Raw genomic sequence first — 27489 nt, forward strand, 5'->3', positions numbered from 1 at the left:
CCGGCGGAGAGGGATTCGCCCCATGGAGCTGTGCTCCGGGCACTGTGCGCCCTCGGGCTGGGCGCTGCCGCTGCTGCTCGCACTGGGCGCCGGGCTCAGCCACTCCACCCCGCACCTGCGCTACTCCCGCCCGGGCTCCCGCAGCAAGTGAGTGTGCCCGCGGGCAGCGCCGTGCTCGGAGGGGGCAGAGCCTGGGGGACCGCTGGCGGCGGGCTGGGCTGGGCTGGGCTGCCGGGACGTGCGGGGCCCCTCGTGCCTCCACCGCTGCCCGGCGCTGACGCCTCGTGTCTTTTGTACCCGCAGGAACTGGTGTGCCTACATCGTGAACAAGAACGTCAGCTGCTCGGTGCTGGACGGGACCGAGAGCTACGTCCAGGCCCAGTACAAGTGCGCCTGGAACGAGTTTCCCTGCCGGCCGACCCCGGTGTAAGTAACCGAGGAGGAGGCGGCGTTGGGAGGGGAAACACTTGGTTGCACGAAGCCCTCCTGCGGCCCGAGCACGATCCCGGCCCCACGGAGCTGCGGCGGCCGTGCTCCCAAAGCGAGCGCAGCCCCAGCCTGTGCTCCCCGAGCACGCCCCGAAGCCAGCTCTCTTATTACAAACATAAGGCTGCTGGATCTAATTAGAGCCGCATTGAGTCGGTTGGTGAGTTCGCTGTGCGAACTGACCGGGATGGGGGAGCTGTGTTGGCACACCACGCTACCTGCCAGGACCTGCGTGTCCCTGCCGCGGCCGCCTGGAGCCCAGCACCTGCTGGCAGTGCACCTACACGCTGCTCTGGGTGTGCCAGGCTGCTGTGCTGAGCGCTGCGGGCCCGGGGCTCTAACGGCGAGGGAGAGTCAGGAGTATGAGCCTGTGTGTTTGCAGTTCCTCCGTCGGTTGCCCGTCCAGCAAGGAGCGCTGAGATTTGAGCGGGGTGTGATGCAAAGTTGCTGGTTGAGTTTAGCTTCGTGTGGTTGTGAAGGAGGGCAACAAAGCTGTGAGGGAACTGGGATGGTTCAGTCTGATGAAGACGAGGCTCGGGGAAGGCTTTATTGATCACCTGCCTCAAAGGAGGTTGTAGCAGAGAGGAGGTAGCCTCTTCTCCCAGGTAACAGCGATAGGATGAGAGGGAATGGCTGTAGTTGCACCAGGGGAAGTTCAGGTTGGATACTAGGAAAAAAATATTCTCAGGAAGAGTGAACAGGTACTGGAACAAGCTACCCAGGGCGGTGATGGAGTCACCACTGCTGGAAGAGTTCATGAATGTGGTCCTTGAAGGACAAGGTCAGTGGGCATGGTGGGAATGGGCTGGTGGTTGGATATGATCTTAGAGATCATTTCATGATTCACGTCATGATTTTCGTGAACCATGAGCACACCAGCCTGCATGGTGAGCACTACATAGAGCTCAGCTTGCTGTGCAAGGCTCTGTGGTCTCACAGGTGGAGAACAAAGTGGGGACAGCTGCATTGCACTGTGGCTAATCTAGCAAATTCCTTTCCTCACTTTCCCCTGTGGAAGATCAGCAGTATTTGCACTCTTTTATTGGAAAACTGTATATGATGAGTGCATTGTGGAACTGTCTCACCTCCTCCAGAAGTCTATAGGAGGACTCCCAGGTTTTGGGGGGCTCAAGCTTACACTTTGGCTGCGTTGATGGCAAGGATTCTTTTATGACAGGCAAATGGTTTTGATTTTGATATGTGGATAACTGGTTTTAATTTGACATGAGAAAGTGAAGCCATAACTAATACTGCTTGGTGCTGGGTGCTACTGGAATGAACTGTGTATGCTGATGGCACTGCTTTCCTGGGGCCCGGTACAATAAATGTTGGACATTTGGCATTTGAACACACTGCTTTTTGCTTGTGTGAAAAATAGTTATTCTTTTTTGGGGTATATAAATACAGGAATTTGAGGCAAATAACAAAGGCAGCAGGCAGCCAAGCCGTGCTGTCTTGTGTAATTTCCCTTGTTTCTCTCTGGAGTATTAAACCAGCCACTTTGGACTTCTGATTGAGGCTGAGTAATGGAGCGTACACTCCGTTGCACAGAGTCACAGTAGTAGAGCTGTGGAGGAGTGAGGAGGGGTTACAGCTGAGCTCTGTGGACACATAAATCAGCAAGCATAGAAGTAAGGAATTTCAGAGGTGGGAAATTAGTGTTTTCTTGGACCATCTGCAAGTAGATAATGAAGAAAGTGCAAAGGCATTGCTTCTAGCTCGGGAAATTCCTGAACCACAAACTGGTTGAACTGGTGGAAGCTTTGGCAGAAATCAGAAGGGGAAGCCCTGCTCGAGTTGGGGATTGAACTGACTGACCTCCAGAAGTCACATCCCGTCCAAATTGTGGTTCTAAGAAATGGCACTGCCTGTCCCCCAGCTTTTCTGACGTGTCTGGAGTTGGCTGTTGTCAGAGATACAGTATGTGGCTAAACAGACATTTGTGCTCGCCTGCTGTGGCGGATCTCATGGGGCTTTTTTGTTCTTGGAGAATGGAATTAGATGCTTAGCATAAGCCTTTGTTTCCTGAATTTGACTTTTTGGTGAAAAGAAGTATAGTTTTATTCATACTCTGAGTGGCAACTGCTACATAATTCCTCATTCTTAACATAAAATACGGTAAGTACCTATTGCAGCAGCAGCCAATGAACACTGAAGGCAGCTGGAATGTCCTTGAAGTGGATCATATCAAAATCTTGTAATTGTATTGCATACAGAACCATCTTTTCATAGGCAATGACTTATTTTTCTGTCTGTTACTGGCATGCTTGTTTTCTTAGCAGCAGAGTAAGAAAATAAGTAATCCAAATCATTTGAAATACACTGTTCAAATCCTGCACACCGCTGTGCACAGGAATAACTTCCTTCAGGTGGAAAGTATTGTTTAATTCAGAAGGGATAGTGGTTTGAATAACAAAATATGTTTATATATGTTTGCTAGCTCAGTGCCTAGCTGGCAAATAGAATAGGACAGGAAAGAGATATAAAAGAAACAAAGAAATGGCTGTGAGGGCTTTTCTGAAATTAATCTCTTTTTTCCTTTATATGCAGGCATAGAGAAGTTAAAAATTAACTAAATACTAGACATTCATTGGAATCAACAACAGTCCCTGTGTAGTCTCCTTCAGATACCCTTGGTTTATCTGAGACCTCATTTTTTTACAGACAGTGGGTATAGGGAGGTCCGAATCAAACAAAGAATCTGACTGTATCAAAGATGTGTGGGTTTTATTAGTACTTGAGTTGGGTGGGTTTTTGGTCAGTCAGTGGATTAGCTGAAGAGCCCTTCTAGTGTTTCAGTACAGCCTAGGTTATGCACAGAAAGTACTGAAATGGTTCTCTGCATTTAAGGCACTGTTTCACTGCCTTAAACACACAGTGTACTCCCATATTCCAAGTGTGCTTCATATATGGGAGCATTAGCTATTGCAGATGTTGATTATAGTCATCACTGACTTTTTATTTTGGTTCAAAATGGAAGCTTTGGTGAGTAAGCCTGAAAATTACTTATGGGTATGGACCTATTATGACAATTCAATTATCATTTTACTCCTAAAATGATAAGTGGGAACTTGGGAAACAATTAAATTTCATTGTTCCAATGTAGTATCAAGCCCAAATACCTATAAAACATTTCCTCACTGGACAGTTAGGGGATACTTTGCCCAGTTAAGGTGTCAGGGATAAATGTGAGTGTGGACGCCTGAGAGATAGGAAGACAGAATAAAAAGAAGCAGAAGTGCCCTTTGAAGTATGTTCCCTTTGAAGTTTAGGGACTCTTGATTTATTTTACTTAGAAGCGTGATGGGTGTAGGAGAGAGAAACTTTGTTATTAATGGGTCACAGGCATGAAGGATACTTATGTGAAAATACGTATGTTTTTACGCACCAAAGAGTATGTATGTTTTGAAATTTAGCATTGTTTCATAAAAACTGACTTACATAAACACCTACTGTGTTGTGAATTTCCTTTCCTAGCTTTCTCATGAGTAGTTTAGAAACTTAATTAGCTGAAGAGCAAACTGTGCATCTCTTTGACTAGATTCTGCAAGCTGTTGAGGATTGTGGGTCTGCTGTAATGCCCCATGTGTAGAGGGCTGGAGGAGAAGGGAGCCTGGACTTTTAGGGACACGATTGATGGGCAATATCGGTGGTGGGTGGACAGTTGGACTGGATGATCTTAGAGGTCTTTTCCAACCTTAATGATTCTTTGATTCTATGATTCCGTGTTGGACATCTTCTGGTCAGCGTAGCTGCTTCGGTGTGGGATGTTGTTAAGGGATTGACTATACCTTAAATGCCCCAACTTCTGGCCCAGCATTCTGGGGCAAATCTGCTTTCATTAGTAAAGTTTAATTGATATTAAGCCAGCCTGTGAGCTGAAACAGGTCTTCCATTGTTGCTTCAGAACTGGCAAGCAGGGCTTCCCTGCCCATGGAGAGCTGGGGAGTATGAGGCAGTAAATCAAACAGAGAAACTTAGACTGGGAGGAACCCCATGAGGTTGTGTGATTGCCCCTGTAGCCCCCAGCTAACAGCGGAGCTAGCTTCAGATTTCCATCATGTTGCTCAGGTTCTTGAAGAAAGGATGTTTATCAGATCCCCCAACTGAGATAACAGTCCCCATTAATTCTGCGTGTGTGCGTAAAGATAAGTGTGTGCTCAAGTGAATAATGAGTCAGGTCACCTGTCTCTAGCTTGTGGAGAGTGGATTTTGTGATTTAGTGTGAGAGTCTTATCTTAACGCTAATGATCAACGTGTAATAGGCAAACCAATTACTCCGGTAGGATGCACATACTTAGAAATCTGCCAAGAAAGTTATAAACGAATCAACAGCTAAATTAGCAAACCTCTCCAAATTTCTCATTGAGCAATATTTTCCAACTTCTTGTGTTAAATAACCTTAAACGTGCCTGCTCCCAAAGCAAAGTTCAGTCATTGCCAAGGGGAAGACTTAAGGCAAAAAGACTGAAGTAACTTCAGAGACTGTTACTGCTGGTTTTGTGTAATTGTAAATGTCAGGATAGATGACTGCACTTATTAGTAACACTCGGCTTTAAATAACCAACATACAGCGCTTATTAATAAAAATATTTTGAGTAAAAGTGGAAATTTTCCCGCTGGCAAACAGGATGTCAGACTTCCAGTTGGGTTCAGATGGCTGCATTGATTTATTGCTCTCTGGCAACCTTGGAGCGTCCTGGGTGGAGCACACCAGTCCTCGTCTAGGAACGTGTAGTAAATCCACATGTAGTTTTCAATCCTTGAACAGTCCCAGTGTTGCTTTCTCAGAGAATACTCAGTTGATGGAAATGAAGCAGTGTCAGAGCGCTCAGCACCAGGCAGGATCCTAAGACATACAAGTCAGTACAGGATCAGAGACTGTGCTTGCCTCTGGCTTCTAGCAGTGCATATCTCATAAGAAAAACTTTCAGGATGCACGAGAAGTTGAGATCTATTTAATGGTTCCCCTTGACATTTCTAGAAAAGTCTTTAGGGATTCTTTCCTTCCTCCTTAGGTATTTTGTATGAAGCAGAACTTCTTTGTACAGGCTCCAGCTAGCTGACTGCATAGGGAGTTTAGCCTAAGGGATTCTGCATTGAAAACAGTAAGGAAACTTAAACAACTTCAGAGCATACTTCAGTTTCCTGGAGTGCTTGTTTGATAAGCTTTGAGAACCTGCTGAGCATTGTAAACTTTCCTGGCAGTTTCCCTGAGTTTGAAATTGTGCATCTCTACACACTCGGTGAAACAATGACTTTCTTCTCTGTGAAATGGACAGGGGATTTTAATTTCATACATCATTCATAGTTTGTTGCTGTAATTCAGAAAGCCACAAACTGTTCCTCAGTTCACATTAATGTAAATAATTATACTTCTTTGTGTTCCTCTGGTTTGAGAAGTGTATGACCTAGAGGCCTGGGGCCTCTTCTGTTAAGCACCAGACTGTCCAAAATGACAAATAGCTGATTTTTGGGAGCTGCTGACCCACTTAAGGCCTGTTTTGTTATAAATCACCCCCCAGGGTAAAAATAATAATAATAAAAAGTTAACCACCAACATCCAAGGAATATTCTGCATCATTAGAAAGTGAGCAGTTCCTGTTTTAGATGTTGCTGATTATTCCTCCCATCTTCCCACAGTCCTAAGGACGTCTGACCTCCTTTTTTCTTTCAGATCTCATCTTTCCTCTTCCCTCCAGTTCTCTTTGACGTGGCGTTTCTGGCTCTCAAAGCAGAGATGTTTTTTGTTCTGCAGGTTGGGATCCCAGCTAATCCCACAGGCTGGCTCTTGTGTTCTTAACAGTGTTGGTTATCCATTCTGTATATTCTGTTTGTATGTTTTTAAATAATCTATTAGTAGTAGTTCACACTTAGAAAGAAACTTATTTCTTGGGCAGCAGAAGCAGAAGGGACACTTCTGCTGGAGCTCTTGTTTCTCAGGGAGCTTTGTCAGAAGCAGTACTCTGCATTCTCACTTGGCCTTTGCACTAATATAAGGTGAGAACCTTGGGTCCTCATTGCAGGCAGGAGCAGGTGAAGATGTTGTAAGCATGGGAGCTGTTGCTGCATCCCTTCCTATTCTGTCCCTGTTGGACTACTGCACAGGGCTGTCTAAAAATTTACTGAAACTCTTTTGGGTTCTTGGGCTCTGATGTCCCATTTCACTTAGTGTTTTTTGTAGAGTCAGAGAATCATTTGATTTGGAAGGGACTTTTAAAGGCCAGGGGCCTCTAATGTTATGAACAGGGGCCTCTGCAGCTAGATCAGGTTTTTAGTAGCTTATTGTTGGTCTATCAGCATGTGGTTGACTGGCATATGTTTATCTTGTGACAAAATAGAAGGAAGTAATTGTGTAGGATGTATAAATCTAAGAACAAAGCTCTGCTTTAAACATTGCCACAGAATGTGGCTAGAAGTTATTTAAATACATCCTATATGTTTGTTTCTCTGCTCATAAGGTGATTCCTGACTAACTTTCTGAGGTAATAATTCAGTAACATTAAGAATATTAAAATTTATACATGAAATTTAATTTTTGTCATTCTGTACTGGAGTTTAGTGGACAGCTTATTAAAAATAAAATCCTTAGTGACTGACATACATATCAATCTCCATCTCTCTCTCTATATGTCTCACTATGAGATCTTTAAAAAAAGGTCTTTGCTAAAATTCAGTCTGATTCTTTAGGATATGTTGAATCAATGTTCAGCATTAAAGAGAACCATTTGATAGATTAGGTTGTAGTGAGCTGATTTGGACAGGGTGATCCTCTGCTCCTTCCAGATCACTAGAAAAGAATGGGATGGTATTTTTTAGAGGTAGAAGGAAACAACTTCTGTCTCTCTATCCTGAAATGCTGATGTGCTATGAATGGAGTAGGATGGAGCGATCCAGGTCACCTGTGCTACGTTCCTGCTTGCTCACAGTTTTTGCCAGGCTTGAGGCAAACTCTGCTCCTGTTGTGCTTCTCACATGGTGTGTAGGGACAGTCTTCTCTCACGGGTGTTAGATAAAGACCAGCCTTTGGGGAGCTTCAGCTGAGGGGGCTATGGCTGGGCCAGGCACTGGGTAGTGGAGGAAAAGACTCCAACCTCAGCTCCTGAAAACACTTGTCTCATTGTTCTTCGTAGCGATCTTGGAAAACAAAACTGACAGCTAAAGAAAAGGCCAGTGGTAAAGATGAGACTTTCATAAGTCTGTAAGAAGTAACTTCATGTCTCTAATGCCAGATCAAAATCAATAACCATTTTTGGGTTTATGAAGATTCTTTTTAAATAGATTTTTAGTGCAGTGTATAATGTGGCTCTATTACTTGGTGGCTTGCTTTTACTGAGCACCTAGACTTTGAAGTTAATCTGCTTCTGTCAAAACATCTTTTCACCAGTTGCTCTAAATGCCTTAGGACCAATTCAGAGTAAAGACACATATTTCTTAAATTAAGCTCATCTGTGGGCTAAGACTGAAGATAGCTGCCACTGCTGCTGTGTAGCAAGCAGTGTAACAAGATTATAAAAGAGAAGAATGCAGAGATGTAGTTCAGCTCACCCTAACTTCACTTCTTTGCCCTACGGAGTTATATGTGTGAGTTTGGGAGCTTAGATATGTGCAGTCATGGTGACTCAGGTGCAGGTCAGTAGTGTCCAGCATGCTGTTTGGTAGTCAGATGGAAATAGGGCTTAAGGATGAGACGCTGCCCTGTTTAGGCTCAGCTGGCTGTTCTGTTGCCTTAGTGGCAGTACACGCAGCTTGTGCCCAAGGCACCTGAAAGTTAGGCATCCTGAATCTCACTGTTACAGTGACTAAACGTCTGCTTTGTTTCCCTGCAACTGGAATTTCTGCCACCGTTTGTTGGGGCTACAAATAGTCCTAGACTGTTGGGAAATAGAAAACATGGGGTTGACTAATACTAGCCCAATAGCTGTGTGGGAGGAATGGACAATTTAGGTATGGTTTCAGAAGCCCTTTCGTCCTGCAAAGTAAAAAAATACTCTTTCAAAACGTGATGCCATTTAATTCTGTCTTACAGGTAAGTAATTTGTGAGGAGGAGTTCTGTGTGCTACTCCAGTGCTCCCATTGAAGTACGTTGGAGATTTGGATGACTGGGACATGCCAGAGCATACTAGATCACTTAGTAGTAGATCTGCATTCAATAAAAGCATTAAGTAGTGCAGATTAGCTATCTTATATTCAGTAAGACCACGATTTGCAGGCCGCTGAAGCCATGGGACCTGTTCCAATGACTACAGAATTTTGGAGTGACCTTGAAGTTTTGTGCTTGGAATAAATATTTTATACGCTGCTTATGTAGAAACATGCTGATTCTGCAGTCCCTTCCTCACAGTGAGGATGTGGTGGCAGTTATCTCCTTGTATTTCCCCGAAGGTTGAATGTTAACATCTAGTTACAGAACTGAGCCATATGTTTTCCCACCAGTTTCGTCCAAATGTTTCTAATTTGTTTTATCGCTGTTAGGTGACATTCCAAATATCGTTGCTAACTGCTTCCTTCTGTGGTTTAGCACCATGAGAAAATTATAGCTCATTCCATAGTCAAAATGTCTAGCTTTTGAAGCAAACATGTATTTTTAATTAAAGCATTTTCCTCAGAAAATCCTTTTCTCTCTAAGAGGAAGAGACGGTGAACATTATTGTCATGCTGTACAACTTCAGTTCAACCATGAAATATTTTGTTATTAAAAATGGAGATGAGCATTACTGTTCTGAATGTGTTGTCTCATCTGATTGTGGTGAAGGTAGTAGGCACTGGTAGCTACAACCCTGTTATGGAAAGACTCCTAAAACCCAGCTGTTCTTATTTTCTTCTTTGCAAGGAAAAATCAGAGACTGATAAAGTCGCTCTCTGTTCATGCTTTCTAAAAGAATGACCTCATTAATATTATTTGACTTAATTCAACAAAAGGATATGATCATCTTTAGCTGGGAGTCCTCATGAGGGTAGGTTATTGAGGTACAATAAATGTTGATGGTACAAGTTTTAATCATATGAGAAAAAAATTACCATCTGTGAGACACTTGTAAAAATAATTGTGACTATTAACACTTGCTTGAATAGCAGAAATCTAAATCAACTGGAGGAAGACTTAATATATATTTATCTTTTTAATTATGTTCCAACATATGCAGACATTGAAGTGGGGCTTAAATTCTTCTGGAACTTTTCTGAATCTGTTTTACCAAACTGCTTCATTAGGTAACTGTGTACAGATTCATGTCTACTAGATAAAATGTGGGTATAAAATACTGTTAAAGCTGCCCAGGTGTGTAGAGTAGTAACATTATAATGGCATTATCTTTTTTCCTACTCTGGGTATATTGTGTATGCCCTGATGTGAATGTAAGTGAGAAATGTGATTGAAAATACTGCAAATATAAATGAAGATGTGTGATTTCTGCATTCAGTAGCTCCAAATCCTATGTCATTAATTATGCAGAACTGCAAATTATTGTTTGGCTATGCTCCCTAGCAAAAAGTTACTTTTTGCTTTGTTTCATCAGAACTATATCCAAGAATATAATTGTGTTTGGGGCTATTAGAGTGTTAAGTCCTGGCAAAGCCCTGGAAGTCTTTGGCTTCCCCACTGAAATCCACTCTGTGAGCTAAGTTCTAGCTTTAAAAAACCGCTTTTAAAAACTCCTACAATTTGCCCATATGAAAAATATTAAGCATGATTTCTGTGATTTTTTTATCTATATTCTTATTTTGTATTTGATAGCATCTTGTAATTTACTGTTATCTGAATATTGAAGTCATCTGAAGGTGTCTGTGTTGATGAACATGACTGTAGAAGAATTATGCATGAACTTGTCTGAGCTGTGACTGCAGTGGCAGAAATGGTACGAGGAAAGTGGTATAATTTGAGTAATCAAATGTGCGTTTTCCACTAACAGTTGTTCTTATTCCTGTTACAGAATTGTTTTTAGCTATATTCCTAAACGTTCTGTATGGAAAGAACTAGGGAAACGTTAACTTGGTGGTGTCTGAAGGCAGTCAGAACACTTGGGATTTGGAGGAGGGATTTTGGCCCCGAAAGTATAGAAAGGAACACACACGAAGCTGTGAGCGGTTAAGTGTTTTATGGAAATCAGAGGAAAGTATGTGCTGCCATTTCCGGCGTATGAAAATTGATCTGGAAGTTCAAGTTTGTACTTCACTAATGTGGTGCTTGTGAGAGAGATGGTAATGACTCTTCAACCACTTCAAACCCCTAAAGCACCTAGCTAATCCTGTCACTTCTGTGCCTCTAGCAGCTAGTTCCAGGGAGTGAATCGTACCCCAATTCCCTACGTGAGATGTAGTTTAACGTTCAGAATAGCAAGAAGGAAAAGGAAGTTCATGGGTGGCTGGGATGTTGCCCTTTCCAGTGGTGCCCTCTACACTATACTCATCTATTTAATTTTTAAGTACTTGACCTTGGGATGTCTGCACTTTACATTTGTAAACAGGATTCAGCAGACGTTTTCATGAATGCAGTCAAAGAAATTATGAGCTTGCACCCAGCCCGCAGCTGTTTCGTGTATGCTATTGCAAAGGTTAAAAAGAAAAAGACTGGAAACCCACTTGGAGTTAATGTTCACCAAGTCAGAATCAGAAAACCTGATAACCACAGCAGACCACCGCAGCTGGGAGTGGCTGACAGATTTACAGGCCAGTCCCACCCTTGCCTTTCTGTTAAAAGAGAACCCAGAATGGCCTGACTGCTGTTTGGCCCCAGAATAGTTGGGAAAAGATGACATTGTCTCAGTCAAAGTAACTTTTTGTCCTTCAGTGAGAGGTTGTGGATAGAGTGGTACAGCATTGTTGTAAAACTGGGGAAGAAACAAATCAGTAGTTAACACTTTGAACTCCTTCACCCCAAATTTGTGAAGCAGCTCACTAAAACGCACACAAATGGCTGTCAGATGTAGGACGTGTTAAAATTATGCCTGTGAAGTGGAAGATGATCTGTCTGTCTATCTTTATTTGCAAACGTGGCAGGAGAAGCCACGGAAATTAACAGTTAAACTCCCTGATATTCAATAGAAACTGCTTCACGGTTGGTGCAAGATTTAATTTGTTCCATCTGGTAGCTAATTACTGATTACTTTTAAACAAAAAGGGAGTTTGCATACTAATACAAGACAACATTTAATGATACATGTTGATTCTTTGTTGATTCTTTGTGATAGCACAGCTGCTTCTGGTGCCTATTCTACACTGTATTTTCTCTGTCCCAAAAGACATCCTGTATATATTAAATCTATTGTAGACCTCTTGTTGAGTCCTTTGCTGCTGCCTTGTGTTTCTTGAGTGGGTATTACTGCTCTAGGGGCACCTCACTTGGGAAGCATGTCTGTTTTTAATGGAAGCAAACCGAAATAGTCTTCAAAAGGAGACCTAAAAACTGTAGTAGAGAAGGCACTGTGAAATTAGTTTTATTCACACAGTGGAACTGACGTGAGAAATTGGGATGACTTTTTGTTTATATTGAAGAATGTGTTCCAGGTATACCACCCTAAAGAACTCAGGTGATGCTCCTGTTTTATTGATTTTCCTCATTTAGTCCGTATTTATTCCACGTTCTTTCTTTATTCCACATTTACTTTTCTCCATCCAAAATGGGCTATTCCTTAAATTGATGCAGGTTTTATAAAGTAAAGCTTCTGAAATATGGCCTGGAGGAGGATTCCATAGCGTATAACTGTAGTGAACTTACAATATATTATGTGAGCATAAGGAAAGCTGTGGAAAAAATCTCGGTTAAAGAAAATTGTACAGTTAGAAGCAGTTTGCTATTTGGTAACTTTCAAGCAAGTCATGAAGGAACGTTGAGGTTGTATGCATGTAATGTGCAGAGGTTTGTCTGCAAGACCCTCTTGAGCTTAACTGGGATGGTGAAGTGAGGAAGAGTTGCTTCCTTCACTGGTCTTTGCAGTTCATCCAGCTCCTTCTTTCATGTCCTTATCTGACTTGTGCTTTCAGTGTTTTGTCTTTTCCTGGAATAGTCTTCTTGGCTGTAACTGCTCTGTATGTACAGATTATGAGGAATGTTTAAGTGGTGACTACGGAGAGACAAAGCAGGCAGTAACATTTTGATGTCAGGTTACTGCCAGAGGAGCCTCATGGGTGGGTTTGTGATGACAAGCAGTTAGAGGAGAAAAGTTTTGAATTTATGGAGTAATGTACATGCTGGCAGTCGCTGTTACTCTCAGCAGTGTCTGGTGGATGACCCTTTCCTTCCCTCCAGCACATTGTACCTCTTGCTTTGGCCATGCTTGCTCTCCCTGAAGTGTCCTTGGTTAAATGCAGGTACCTTTAAAACCTGGACAAAAAAGTGTTTGTTCATTTGGTCTTCCAAGAAGAAAATGAAGTGAGTATGAAATGAATTTAAAGAAAAAAAACCCAACAATCTTAATTTTAGGTTTGCTCCAGATAACAGATTAGGTTACCAATAATTTAAAATACTCTCTGTTTTGGCAGATACCGAACAAGTTTCAGACCTCGGTACACGGTTGCATATAAGACTGTGACAGAGCTAGAATGGAGATGCTGTCCTGGCTACAAAGGTGAAGACTGCAGAGAAGGGCCATCAGAACAGCCCAGGGCAGCTCGTCGGCCCACAACGCCAGCGAAAGCTATTGTGAAGAAAGGCTTGGGTAACTTTTTCTTTGAGTTTTGGTATGCATGATCATGTCTGGTTTCTTGCTTTGTCCTTTTATGTATAATAATCATTATGGTTTTGATTAAACCCATTTACTGGCAGGTACAGGATCCATATGGAAGATAGTGTGTGGTGGGAAAATAATAGCCAGGCAATAGTAATCTTAATACAGAGAATTTCCTGAAGAGTAACAGTAACAGAGGGGTGGGTGTGGAACACTGGCCCTAAGTGCCAGCTGTCTGCTCACAATTCAGGTCTTTTTTTTTTTTTTTTTTCCTATGAGCATGAACAGATTTTTTGTTTGTTTGTTTCTTCATTCTTTGGGAAGAAGGATGTATTTGAGAGGAGCTGCTATTAAAACTAAAAAGAACGTACTTATTTTTAATACTAGGTAATTCTTCCTATCAGTTTCACAGTGCTTTGTTTGTTCAAGGGCTTGGGCAGATTTTTTGGATTAATATTAGATTACTTGTCTCATTACTAATGGTTAAGGGAATGATAAGCCTCAAATGCTGAAAGAATACCTTAAAGAATGAACAATGTTTGTATAAGATACTATATTCTGAAAGGGTAAGAGGAGTGCTGTTACTGCAGTATTATGCCTTTCACCATTAAGAAAAAATGGTAAACAGATGTTTCCTTACAGAGTGCTTTTTCACAGCATCATAGGAGATTAATGTCACGTATAGCGCTCAGATTTCCAGTGACATTTTTTATGCCGTTGAATGAAGTGGTTTGAATATGTGGCTTTAAACTATTCCTATAGATTGTATACATGCTTAAGAAATAAGACTTTTAAATATTTTATTCGCCCACTTAAAATATTACTTTCAAAAGTTGATAATAAAACACAGCAATCTCTTTACTAACTTGTATGCTGCTTATATAGGGAGATTTTCTTTCTGCTCCTACCAAAAAAAGCCAAACCCAAAAACTGTGTTTCAATGAAAACATAGAACAATGTGTATGTAACAGTTATACTCTGTATGTTCGTACTTCTTCATTATTCAATTGGCCACCACATCAGTCTTGAATCTCTTTTGTGATGTCTTTAAGCTGAAATCTAGTTTAAAACGAAGAATAATTCAGAACTCATGGCTTTGAGAACCTATCTTAATGTTGTCTTACATTACAGCTTGGAAGCAGTGCTGAAATTCTTTTGTCTGAAGATTTAACTGCTAACAACTCTTGAGCACAATGTAGACACTGTTTGACAAGGGACTTTTCTTATCCCTAGCTGTTTACTTCTCAGCTGAAAGAACTTTTCTGACGCTAAGAATATGTGTATCTGTTTTCTATCATAGCTAAAGTGTACTTTCTCCTTCAGTTCAACTTCTTCATTTTACTTTTGCTTTTTTCTCCTTCACTTCTGCTTCTTAACTTCATTTCTGCTTTTACTTGTTCCTGTAATTGTATTCCTGAACTGCACGAAGGTCTTTGAATTTTGAATTGTATGAAGGATAGCATGCAAAATCAGAATTGGGACTATGCATGGCGTTGTTGCAGAGTTTGCCTCTGTGCATAATGGCAAAGGGGTATGTGAGTAAATAAAGTCTGCTTAGTTTTTTTTCCATTGAAAGAGCTTAGCGCCAGTGGGACTTCAATCTAATGATTTTGGATGTGCAAAGATTATGCTTCTATACATGGTTTTTGGGTTTTTTTCCTATTTAGATATATATCAAGTTAGGGTTGCATATTTTTGAAGTAAGTGTGAAAAGAAGAGTGCAGAACTCTTATCTAGTATGTGCATTTGAAGTCAAGCTCAGCAAAATGCTGGAGCAGAAAGCCTCTTTGTGCACATAAATTGTTGCTATTCAAATCTTCAATGGAAATTCAAGAGTAGCACACACTAAATTATTGTTACAGGGGATGCCATTGTTCTAAGATAATTGTGCCTTGAGGTGTATGGATCTGTAATGGTTTATTAGTAATTTTCTCCTTGCTAATTAATTTAATGAGTAGTATTGTGGCAGAAATTGGTCAGTGATCTAAAACTTCTAGTTTGAAATTCTTTGATAAGATTTTAATAAAGAATTACTGAAAGAGCAGATAGAAAAAGGAACAAGCATTATGCATTTCAGAACATTATTTGGATTTCAGCAAAAGTATAATTGTTCTCAGTTGACTGAAGCAGATACCACTAGGAATACTTGTATACAGAAATTGTCTGTTATTTCTTCAAAACAGATGCTGAACCAACAGAAGTGCCAGAGCCTCCACCACATGAGAAGAAAATGCAGTTTTTTGAGGAGGAATTGTTTAGACTTACACGATCAGTGATTGAACTTCAGTCCTCATTAGCACGTGTGAATGAAAACCTAAAGCTGACTGTTCAAGAAGATGCCAGTAAGATGTTGGTCACTTGGCTGAACAACCTTTATGATCGCCCGGAGCCCGACAGTGCAGTGAGCGGTGAAGCAGACAGTATACACCTGCCTGGACTCCTCAGCAATAAAGATCAGAAAGACCCTTTTCTTGATTTTGAAGTGGAAGATCTGAAGTCTGAGCTAGCTGAGGTCAAAGAGGCTTTGAAGAACAGGAATGATAAGCTGGAGGAATTGAATGGTAAAGTGAAAGGCTATGAAGGACAATTAAAACAACTGCAGGAGGCAGCACAGGGACCTACAATAACAATGCCTAGTGACAATATATATCGGGAATATATAGATTCAAAATTTGAGTCCCTGAGACAGGAATTACTGGAAGGATTTGAAAAGAAAATGGCAGATCTGAAGAACTCTTGTGAATACAAACTACAGGACATCCAGCAGCAGTGTGATGACAATGAAAATAACTGTTTAGGTATAATAGATGTTATAAGAGGTAAAGAAAATGACTTGAAGAAAGAAATAAATTCTCTCCGTACTCAGATTCCATCAAACCATTCCAGTTGTTGCAAGGAGGGAGAGAGAAATGACTTGGACCAGCAGATAAAAGATTTAGATAAGAAGCTTGACAGAGTTGTGGAAGCACACAGGATCTTGAACGTCAGAATAGATAATGAAATCAGTCGATTGTCAACTCCAGATTTGGAAGACATGTTTGGTGAGAGGTTGGAGGAGCTAGATGCAAGGATGAACATCACTGAACGAAACGCTGAAGAGCACTGCTTTTACGTTGAGGAAACTCTCCGAAACACTATAGCTGTTGAGGTAGATGAACTGAGAGACTTGTTTGACCAAAAGCTACGGGCATTAGAAGATAGGCTCGGTGGCACTATTTTAGAGATGGCTAATACCACAGACCCAGATGGAATGTACATGAATCCTGTGCCTATCATGCCCAGTGACACTGGGTTTGCAAATGAGCAATTTACAGCAGAGATGAATCTCATGAAGGGCAAACTGCTGTCCCTTGAACGCCTCTGCGGGCAGAAATGTCAGTCTGCACCACATGGTACAGAGGACCTTCAGAAAGAGCTAGAAAATTGCAATAACAATTACAGTCACTTGCTTATGAAAGCAGAGAACAACTCTGCTCTTCTGCAGTTTTTAAATAGCTCTCTTAACGAGAAATTTAACTTAATTAAGGGTAACCAACGTGACAACCAGAAAATACAGAGAGATTTGCGTGTACTCCGGTATAGTCTAAATGTCATGGATAAAGATGTGAAGAATCTTCAAGATGGCTTGAATAGTTGCAAGGAGCAACTTCTGGGGGTCAATTCTACCTGTAGAAAAACACAAAGAGGCGTCTACCGAAAAATCGACCAAATGCAGAAGACATTTGCAAATCAAACCATTCATCCTAGTGATAACTGCTGTGGTGAAGTGAGAGAGAGGCTAGAACAATTGAACGACCAAATCCTGAATGATCAAAGTAAGTGTAAAGAAAAGACCCAGGGTACGCAGGATGGTGTTTCTGATGTTGAGAGCAGAGTCTCACGTGTTGAAAAAGTGTGTGGCAAGCTGGACTCTGTCTCGGGTAGCTTGCAGAAGATAAAAGAAGGTCTAGATAAGCACGTGAGCAGCTTATGGAACTGCATACGTGAAATGAATGGAACTGTATCATCTCATACCAAAGATATTTCTGGCCTCAAAAATTCTGTCCAGCGGTTTTATAGTCAGGTCTCTAAAATCACCACAGACATGGAAGGCATGCTGAAATCGCAGTCTGACACAAGTAAGTATTCCTGCTTTTTTAATGCTGTTTTATTTGCTTTTAATGGTCTTTCTTTTCTGAATCACAAAGGAGGAAAAAATCATTATTATACTGTTTCTGCTTTGTTTTTACAATGACTGCAGTTTTGGCTCTTTGCTTTAGAACACCGTAGAGAACTTTGACTGCTTTTTAAAAGCATTCCTTAAAAAAATAAAATAAAAATGGAGGTATCATATGCTTTCATGTTTACTTTAAGCCAGAATAGAGGGAGAAGAAAAAGTAGTATCTTTAGATAGTGAATTCAAAATGAGTTATAGTTAATAATTGTCTGTGGGTGTTATTCCAGTTAATTTTATTCAGCTTTAGTTTTTGTACGTGTGTATGTATGAGATTATGTGTGAGAATCCCCCAGTTGATTCCTCAAGGGAAATTTAATGGTAAGCTGAGAAAACTGGAAACAAAGGAATTCAAATTTATGATAAGGAAGGTTCCCTGTAATTTTTATTATTATTATTTTTTTTTTTCACAGCATGTGTTAATAATTATAACTCAGCATTAGCTCTTTCATATATAGATTTCACAAACGAGCTCTGGCATATTTTGGTGTGGCAATTTAACACATCTTCTTGGTAGCCCTGCCAGAAGTTTGAGTTCCCACAACGTAGTTGGCAAGTTGGCAATATCCTTACATCACCACTGGCTTTGTTTTCATACCTCAGCCACTTCTCTTAGTCATCCAACTTATTAGCTCAACTCCCGGTGAGTTTCCATTTTTCCTTGGAGTGTTTGAGAAGCAGAGGCACATCTTTGGCTCATAATACTCTGAAATGGTGACTTCTGCATGTCAGTGAACCGTGCCACAATGGTTTAGAGACCTTCCCAAGTGCCAGTCGCTCCCCTCTGCAGTTCTTGCCTAAAAATTCAGCAATGTTCTTTGGAAGAGTCAAAGTTTACCAAAGGAAGTTGGTTTCCTGTTTTTGTTACCATGAGAAAAAAAAACATAGGAAGTATAGGCTGTTCTGAAATTTCACTATTCAGTTGGTCATGTAGCTCAGGAGATGCTTCTGTTTTTAATTCTGTGTACAGATGAGGTAAATTTGACATAAAGCAAGTTACTGTGTCAGAATTGAGATAGAGGTGCAATGTCTGGGGCTGTCTAGTCCTACTGGAGAATTGATTCCTGGATGCAGTTGGTGCTTTCAGAAGGTAGAATGCATTCAGGTCGTGAGAGAGCAGTTGAAAAGAGGCCAATTTCTGAGTTTGGCCCTAAATCTGGAGAAGAGGTGCTGAGAGAAAACCTCATGGGTTGCTGGAGCTGGTGGTGGTTGGAGAAGATCTGATGCATAACTGTGCTTGTGTGCATGGAAAAATTTATTTGGGAAAGATCCAAATTTCTGTGGGGGAGGATGCTTCTCCCACCCCCAGGCAAAGACTTGAAAGCTTGTGCTAGGTGTGGTTTTTTTTGAGTTTTTGACTAAGACCAAATGTACTGTAGCTACAAGATTCCATCTGAGGTGAGAAGCTCTTGTATTAAGTACTAATTAATTATTTTCTTATTTTATATTTTATTTTACTTATTTTATTATTTTCTTCCATTAAAGGCAGAAGTGAGGAGGAATAGAGGTCCATAATTCTCAGATATTCTTAGTAAAATCTTGTCTCAACCTCTGTTTACAGCATTGTAATGCATTAAAAAGCCTAAGCTTTCCTGGGCTGCCATAGCATAGTTCAGTTTCAGAGCAGAGATTTTTTTCTCTGCATCCCCCATTGGATTTTAAGCACCCAGGGAGAGGCCATGCTGTTGGAGCTGGGAAGTGTGAGTAACCTGGGCAGCTGGTTCTGCTTCAGGCTGCCTCTGGCCTCGCAAGGGTTCATGCGTTGATCCTCAAATGTTTCCAATTAAAATAATACTGTCTAGCACAGCAGTCTGGGTAAGTTTTGATAATTGGAGGTCCAGAAAGATTTTGGCATAGGACCCTTTTTGGGAAGCAGTTCGGGAGCCCCATTATGGGAGCTAAGCACAGGTTTAACGATTTTTATATTCCTGCTCATTGAGACTGCAGCATCCTCTCTGATACCTATGCTAGTTGGAAAGATTTTTCAGTTCTGGCTGTAGTGCTGATTTCTTCTGTGCTATTTGCCAGCATATCGTAGCATTCAAGTGATATCATTCGACTTCAGAAGGACTGCAGCAGGAACTGTTTGTTACTAATACAGCTGTTGAGGGCGGTAAGGCAAGGATACATCAGAAGGAATGCAACTTCAACTCTTATCACTGAATTTAAGAGTGTTGCTATGTTTTCTTCAGAATTTTTTATTCAGATGTTTTGAATGCAGAACCCAAACTAAGACACCAAGATAGAGAATGGCCATAGATGATACTGCGTAGTGGCCAGGAGCATGTGGTATTAGTTTGGATTTCTGGTGAAGATTGTGTAACCTCATTTTGTGAGCATTAACCAAGGTGATGGCAGGTGGTGGTCTGCTCCAAGCACATAAATGACTGTGTGTGATGTATTTGCCAAGGTGATGCAATCCAGCCATCGTTTGTCCAAAATAAAATGGTCACTGCTCCCAGCTCCTCCTCTTATAGTATTAAGTTCTTGCAGAAGAGCTTCTCATTGTGGTCTGTGCCTCTCTGCAGACATAACTGCTCTTCAAATGTTGTGAAACTAAAAGTGGTGTTAAAGTCAATGGTTTCTTTTCTGCTGATGGCTTTTCAGACAGATTCGTGAAACATTTTGGTGGATGGAAGTGTAGTCCTGTAGCCAGCTGCTTGTAGTTTGCTTTGGTTACCGTTATTTGACCTGTGCTGAATTCCTCTGGTGATTGTCTCTGTAGAAGAGTTTGAAAAATAACAGCTACATATCATCTGTTAAACTTACAGTCGAAGAAACAGACTGTACGCTCAGCATTATGTCAGTGAGGGACAACATTAGCTGTTAGCATTTTATCACAAATGAGCATCATAGAATCACAGAATGGTTTTGGTTGGAAGGGATCTTAAAGCCTACCCACTCCCACTCCGTGCCGTGGGCAGGGCTGCCACCCACCACCTCAGCTGTCCAGGACCCCATCCAACCTGGCCTTGAGCGCCTGCAGAGATGGGGCACCACAGCTTCTCTGGGCAGCTGTGCCAGCACCTCATCACCCTCTGAATAAAGAATATTTTCCTAACATCTATCCTAAATCTCCCCTTTTAGTTTAAATCCAGGGCAAAGAACTCATTATTACATCAGCTTTCCCCATGTCCAAAGGAACCAGTTCTCCCTTTTCAGTTGCCAGAGAGGGTGCACTCTCCTTTGCCTGTCTCTTAGAACTGATGTAAAATCAGCCAGCAAAGCTCAGGAGGACTTCTTTAAAGGACGTATATAGCAAATGAATGCAGGTGTTATGAGACTGTGACTTCAAACAGCCCTGTAGTAATCCAGAGAGCTTATGTGGAGTTTTTATGAGGTGTACGGAGAGTCTGGGTCCTGCTGTGGGCTGTGGTAGAGTCCCTGGCATGGCAAGTTGCACTGGATAGTTTGCAAGGGGATGTGTGTCCATTTCCCCAGAAACTTTCTCTCCCATCTCATTGCCTAAAGTCATGCTTCAGTCTTAAATTTCAACAAATATATCCAATGCTAATATACAATATCAGTACAGTTAGAAATGTCTTAATGTGCATTCAGGCAGGAACGTTTTTTGTTAACTGTTCTTAATGTAGACATAATTTAGCTTCACACTTCAGAGGATATTGTATCCCTAAATTTAATCTAGGACTTCATTTATATGAATACATTGTAATTCCTATAAAGGATTTAGAACTGGACCAGATATCAAATGTAACTGTGTCAACCCTGATGTCATATGCTTTGGCTGCCCTGCTGGAAAACTCTTTTAATGGTATCTCTTCCCTTTAAACAATAAAGGCATTTTGGATAAATTATAACCTGAGGTTCTGCCTTCGTTGTTAGAAAATATTAGTAATGGGAGTACTTGGAATTATTAATTCACTGCTTTTCAAAAGAGAGGAAAGAAAAATCCCTAAGCCAGTGTCCATTTGCTCTCTTTTTCTTCAGTGAAATTTTTTTTTTTCATGGTAGTGCCCTGGGCTTGGATGTGAACAAGACCGCTCTGTGCTGGGTGAGGTGTGAGTGCGGAGTAGGAAGGGATGTGAGCAGGAAGAGCACTAAAAAAGGAAGGAGGGAGAGCATAAAGCAGAGATGAAAACACTGGTGGGAGACAGCTGTAAGATACAGCCAGCTTGCTGCAGAAAGCCCAGGCTGGAATATCTGGGGTCCATTCACAGGTTGCCTTGGCTCTTGCTGTTCCCATCCCCGCGCTGTTTTCGCTTGTTTCCCTGTGTCGCAGGCTGAGGAAGTGGGCAGTCTGTAGTTAATTTCAAGAGTGGTGTGAAGTTTTGTCCATGTGGCCCAGTGTCCGATGGGAAAGATGGTCTTGAATCGAGTCCCATTTGATGTTGAAATATTTTCGTCAACGTGCAGACAGCAATTCTGTTTTAGGCAAATCATTCTGGATTAATTTCTTCTTCGTATGTTCCAAAGGGCGACCGGAAGCACCACGGCCGAGACCTCCACTGCATCCCCAGCCCAGCGCGCCCTTGCTGCCCTCCAGGCCCAGGGTCCAGCCCCCATGGCAGCGGCCCCCGCTGCAGCCGCCGCAGCCCAGGCCCGCGCGCCCAGCGCTGCCCGGCTCAGCCCTCACTCCGTTCCTGCCTGGCACGACCGGGATCATCCTGGAGACCGGGGAAGCCGGACCTCCTGGCACAGTGCTGATGTCAGGGAGAGGCCGGCTGAGGAGCACGGATGGTCAGGCTGGTCAGAGCACCATGCCCATTGCGGAGGGGTATGCTGGAGCACCAGGTGAGAGCCGAACAAATAGTGAATCCTTCAGTAAGACCCATGGGTGTGCCAGGCTTTTTCTAGGGGGGCCTTGGCAGCCTCCAGCTGACTGAGGGAGTAGAGAAAACGTGCCAGTTTTGTTACCTTTGCCAGGGCTGCGCAGAGAACGATGTCAGTGAGGCTGATGTGAAACTCTTGGTGACTACAGCAGCATTTGCTACCAGGGAAACTTATTTTTTTCTTGCTGTAGTGCTTACAGTGCGCTGTAATAAGAATTTACTTTCCTTTACCACAGCCCCCTCAGCTTAATGGTAACCTGAACAATCTGTGGGAGATGCTATTTGTTAACTATTTCGGTAGGCTACTTCATGGTGACAGGATATTTTGTAAGAATGCAGTGATACTTTGTCATAGTGTGCTCAATTCCGTACCATGTAACACGTACTACTTTTCCTTTTCAGGATATCCAAAGTTATCACCTCCAACCGTAGACTCACAAGGTAAGACTGTTGTTTCCTGGAAATTTTTTACACAGGTGCTTTATTTCAAACTCTAGAGAGTTGTGGCTGGGAGAACAAAGTGGTGTTGAAGAAAATCTAACACTTTTACTGCATTAAATCTGCATCCTTTGAAAGTATGGTTCTAAAAAAATGATTCATTTGAGGCTACTGTTGCTTATTTTGTGGGGTTGGGTTTTTTTTATTTTTTATTACGAAGGGTTTCTGTCTCCTAGCAAATGTCAGGACTGACCTTTTTTCCTTTTAAGCAAAAAAATATGTAGTTCTTTTCTTTCCAATGAATTTAATATTTCTTCAGTAAGACATTGACAAGGCTGGTACGAAGGTCTTGAAGCACTGTTAGTAACCAAGGTAGCGTGTGAGTTGGTCCTCTTCACGGGAGAGTTTCTGCCTTTGTTAAAAAGATGACTGCATGTTGCTGACTGCAGTGAAAGCAGGAGGCTCCCACTGTCTCCCACCATTTAGAAAGATTTAAAATAGATTTTTTTAGGTTGGGTGCAGCTTTATTATAATCGTTCATGTCATAATTCACTCATGGATTTGTATGATAAACAGGTGTATGTGGGAGATGCTACTTGGCCTCAATAAATATGCTGATTGGGTGCTGCCTGCCCTGCGGCCTCATACCTCAGATATTATCAAAGCCTTGTGAATGATTTCCTGTGAATATTCCCACTCTTTTTTTTTTTTTTTTCAAAAAGAATGATTACATCTAAGTTTGTTTAAGGAAGCATCAGAAATAAATACAAAATTAGGCCTTGATGGCATCCAAAATCCTAACCCTGGCTACTTCAGTAGCCTTAACAAAATCACAGGTGCACATCGTGAGTACTGATCTGGGCTCTGACAAGAAGATCTGTGAAGAGTTAATGTCATAATTATGATGTTTATACTTTCTAATTAAAAATCAGAGCCTTGAAGCAGTCTTGAGGATTGCAGTGGCAAGAACAAGCAGCAATAGATAAGGCTTCTGGAAAAGGATGAGAAATGAAGAAGAACTCATTTATCTTGATGCCAGCAAAGTCAATGTAAATGCCTAGATTTCTGTGATAAATGGATTTCCTGGGGGTTTACTCTTCTTTATACAAACTTCTGTAGTTACAGACAGCAGAATTTTAATAGGTTTGTGCTAAAACTGTATGAACCCGTGCATGTTAAAAATGTTTAGAAGGACAGGGTGCAGTAGCTGATGTGCTTGATTGCTGCTTGGTGGAACGTGTTGCAACAAAGGGTATCACCCTGAGATCTCCAGTGAGGCAGGCTCAACCAAGGAATTATTTATCCTATCTGTGCCTCTGAAGACTATCTCAGTATAAGGTAGACCTGCCAGTCTGTCACACTTCACCCAAAATGCCCTGTAAACCTTAGGTCAGGTAAGGTCATAGAAAGCAGATAGCATGGTGTGGTACAGATGTGAGCAAGGAGTGTATGATTAAGGTGAATTAAGAGCCAGGACCAGTTCATCCACTTAAACTCTTTTACTACAAAAGGTGTTGAATACAGAGTATTCAGCAATGGAATCTTTTGTGAAGCTTTTCCTGTCAAGCCATGTCTTCATGAGGACTGTGTATGTGGCTCCTAGCTTTTAAATGCTTTGAAGCTTTTCTCCTGATTTTTCTAATTCCACATCACTAACTGCTGAAGTGAGAGCGTGGATGGTCCAAGCCCAGACCTTGCCTTGAGAAATTGACCTCTGTGTGAGGAAAAGTGTGTGCAGGTGGGGATATGTGTGAGAGGTTGCTTCACCTCCCTGTAAGGTTCTGCAAAAGCATTGCTGAGAGCTATTGGTAGAACTTGTAAAAGCTTCAAATGGGCACAGCTCCAGCTGGAAATGAGGAAGAGAATGAGAGGGTGTAGGAACATGTTTTGCAGGCACTTTTTATTGCCCACTAAACTAATATACGGGATATTTAGAGGTATTTAAGATTTGTTTTTAAAATACTCATAAAACTGAGCTGATGGCTCAGAAGAACAAGGCTGCAGATCTGAAGCAACTTCAGCAGCAAAATCTAAAGTCTATTCAAGCAATTACTGTCAGTGTAGGAGAACCTAGGGGAAGCTGTGGTGAGCCAGGACACGAGTCGCTTCCCCATCCAGATGGTACGTAGCTGCTGTGAGTTGCACAGCCATTATGGGCAAGCTGCAGAGAGTTTGTGCCATTTGTACTGAGTGGCTGTAAGGGAGAGGAACCTGTCAGAGTCAGCCAGGAAGAAGTTAGCTGATGTACATGAACAGTTGGATTGAGTCTCAGAGTAAGCTGAGAGTAGAAAGTGGTGATAAGGTGCTGGAACTTTGCAGGAGCTCCTTAAGCAAACTTCCTGCCATTCATTTGGGTCCTTTTGAACAACTTCATCTCGGCTCAAAGGAGCTCCTGCACGTGCACTGGCAGCTGAGAAGGGCTTCTGTCTCACACTCACAAAGCAGGCAAAGTAGTGAATGAGGAGATTGCCAAAGATGCACGCAGCATCTGGTTAATAGCCCCAAAGGGAACTGCTGGTGGTTATTTGCATCGCCTTCCTTAAGTTCCCCTGTGTCCATGCCAAGTTACTCAGAAGAGAAAAAGAAGTCTATTACAGCATTGGTAAATTCACATTTTAGATAAGTATTTGTCACTTTTTAACTTTGGTATTGAAATGAATTGAGTGGTTTTATCATTGGTTGCTGATGGGGACTGTCAAACTGAGAGAAAGAGAAAAGAAACATTTATTTTAAGGAAGGCAGAACAAGGAGCAAGGACTGGCACAGCACAGAGATGACAAGGATCCTTGCCTGAATAAGGAAGAAGAGAAAGAGCAGCCAAGGGAAACTTGAAGTGCATATGTTAATTACCACTAATTGCCTTATCATAGCAACAAGAGCTGACCACTGCTGACAGCTTAGGGGGAATGTTTAGAGGGAAGGGAACTAAAACAAGACAAACAGATGGGTGATCACTGAAGACTTTCCTTTGAGTCAGTCTGCTTAAAAGCAAAATGTTGTCCTAATTGTCCAAAGTGCATTTCATTGATCACCACTGTAAACTGTACCGTTTAGCTGGTAAACAGATGACAGCCACTGTGACATACTTAAGTGTCTGTCTGATCTGCTGAGAAACGAGTGAAGTTGTGGAGTGAAAAGTTCCCCAAAAGGAAGAGAAGAGCCCCAGAGATGGTTCTCCTTGTTGAAATACCTGTTACTTTTGTGGATGTTTTCACACCTCTTTAGCGGAGGAGATCAGAGCTGTATGTGGCTTCTCAACTTAACTAGGAAAGCTGGCATGAGCTATAGACCTTCCACACTTCTGTCGCCACTGTGATGGTGATACAGAGCAGAGATGTCCAGGGGCAGCCCGAGTCCCTTGAAAATTTTATAGCAGAGGCTTGTTGAGTTCAAGTACAGCAGGATTTCCACTTGCTGCATTTATGAGCCCCTTAGAAGGAAAAACAACTCATGGGTGGTGCCAGTTTTCTGACTCCCCAGCTGGGAGGCTGTGGCCAAGAGGAAGTGTTACGGTACTCAGTTAATGTCTTTTTTTTGATGGTGAGACACTGGGGCTTGGGCCAGCAGTATGCGGTCTGCTGATTCTGGCATCCCTCAAGTGACAGGGCTAGGCTGAGTGGTGTACCTGCAGGAACAGACACTGGGTTATAAACCATTACAGGGAAAGGCTGTGTTATCCTGACGCGACCCTAAGTCATGCTTGTACCCATTTTAGGACCTGCTGCTGCTGCGGCCTCTCTGGTGTCGTTTTCGGCTGGGCTCACACAGAAGCCTTTCTCCAGCGATGTTGGCGTGGTTCACTTTAACAAAGTGCTCGTGAATGATGGGGACTATTACAACCCCAATACAGGTAACGGCCAAAGAATGGACCCACGGAGGTGCCAGATGAGAGTAATACCTAAACAGTGTCTGATGCCATCCCAGGCCTTGTGGTGCACTGAACAAAACAAAATGCATGAGTCCACCCAAACCAGATCCACCAGGGCAGGAGCCTCCCATGGATTCAGCAGGCACATGCGTTGTGGTTTTTCACACTATTTCAATCACGCTGAGGCCCAACTCACCACCAGCACTGCAGGTCTGATTACACTCGAAATGCCTTCTGAACTTCCATGAGCTGGCTCTGTAAAGCTGAGGGCTACTCAGAATTATTGAAAGCTGCTGTGACTTGAGTGTACATCCCCGTGGTGTTGGTACTCTCTGCAAGTTGAGCCTGGATGTTTAAAAGTAACTAACAGAAGAGTCCTGTAGCTCAACACTCCCTTTTGCCTTCATAACTGCTTCCACTTGGTCAGCTGCCCGAGCTGATCTTATTGCAGTTATCTGTGTGAGCAGTGAGTAACCCACGTTGCTTCATGTTTGTCACTGTGCTTAGGGCCTCTCCATGTTGACCAACTTGTACGTGCTCAGCCTGTCTCTCTCCCACAGGCATCTTCACATCACCATATGAAGGGCGCTACCTGATCACAGCCGTGCTGGCTCCAGAGAGGGATGAGTACGTTGAAGCAGTGCTGTCTGTCTCCAATGCAAGCGTTGCTCAGCTGCACACTGCTGGGTACAGAAGGGAACTGCTGGAGTACCACAAACCTTACTCGGGGAAACGGACCTGTGGTGGTCCTGGAACATTCCACCTCGTTCTTCACCTCAAAGCAGGAGACGAAGTAAACGTCGTCGTAACAGGAGGCAAACTGGCCTACACAGACTCTGATGAAATGTATTCCACGTTTAGTGGGGTTCTCCTTTATCCTTCTATTTCTCACGTTTAGGTCCACCATCGAACAGGAGAGAAGGGTAAGATAAGATATTCCGAGGAAATTAAGTGTAATAAAATTCAAAGCTTTAATATATTCAGTTTATATATTTGATTTCAGTGATGAGTTTGTTGTCTATAATGAA

The 27489-nt window shown here is 42.2% G+C and overlaps 1 protein-coding gene across 1 annotated transcript; it reads left to right on the plus strand.

Annotated features, from left to right (window-relative positions):
- Positions 1 to 27440, plus strand: EMILIN2 (elastin microfibril interfacer 2). The gene is made up of 8 exons (XM_065752011.1): positions 1 to 147; positions 304 to 426; positions 12968 to 13143; positions 15336 to 17270; positions 21800 to 22117; positions 22558 to 22596; positions 26309 to 26443; positions 27022 to 27440. The coding sequence occupies exons 1-8, from the start codon at positions 23 to 25 to the stop codon at positions 27357 to 27359; spliced, it is 3189 nt and encodes a 1062-aa protein (XP_065608083.1). The 5' UTR covers positions 1 to 22; the 3' UTR covers positions 27360 to 27440.
- The last annotated feature ends 49 nt before the right edge of the window (positions 27441 to 27489 follow it).

The sequence above is a fragment of the Cyrtonyx montezumae genome, unplaced genomic scaffold, assembly GCF_038088225.1.
Source record: "Cyrtonyx montezumae isolate F1298 unplaced genomic scaffold, pur_monq_1.0 scaffold_8, whole genome shotgun sequence".
Lineage (NCBI taxonomy): Eukaryota > Metazoa > Chordata > Aves > Galliformes > Odontophoridae > Cyrtonyx > Cyrtonyx montezumae.

What these genes read in the sequence shown, in the direction of transcription:
- EMILIN2 (XM_065752011.1), top strand. Translation starts at nt 23, where the DNA reads ATGGAGCTGTGCTCCGGGCACTGTGCGCCCTCGGGCTGGGCGCTGCCG. An exon ending in CCCTGCCGGCCGACCCCGGT is followed by an intron (nt 427 to 12,967) that starts GTAAGTAACCGA and finishes CTGTTTTGGCAG; the next exon opens with ATACCGAACAAGTTTCAGAC. An exon ending in TCCAACCGTAGACTCACAAG is followed by an intron (nt 22,597 to 26,308) that starts GTAAGACTGTTG and finishes TACCCATTTTAG; the next exon opens with GACCTGCTGCTGCTGCGGCC.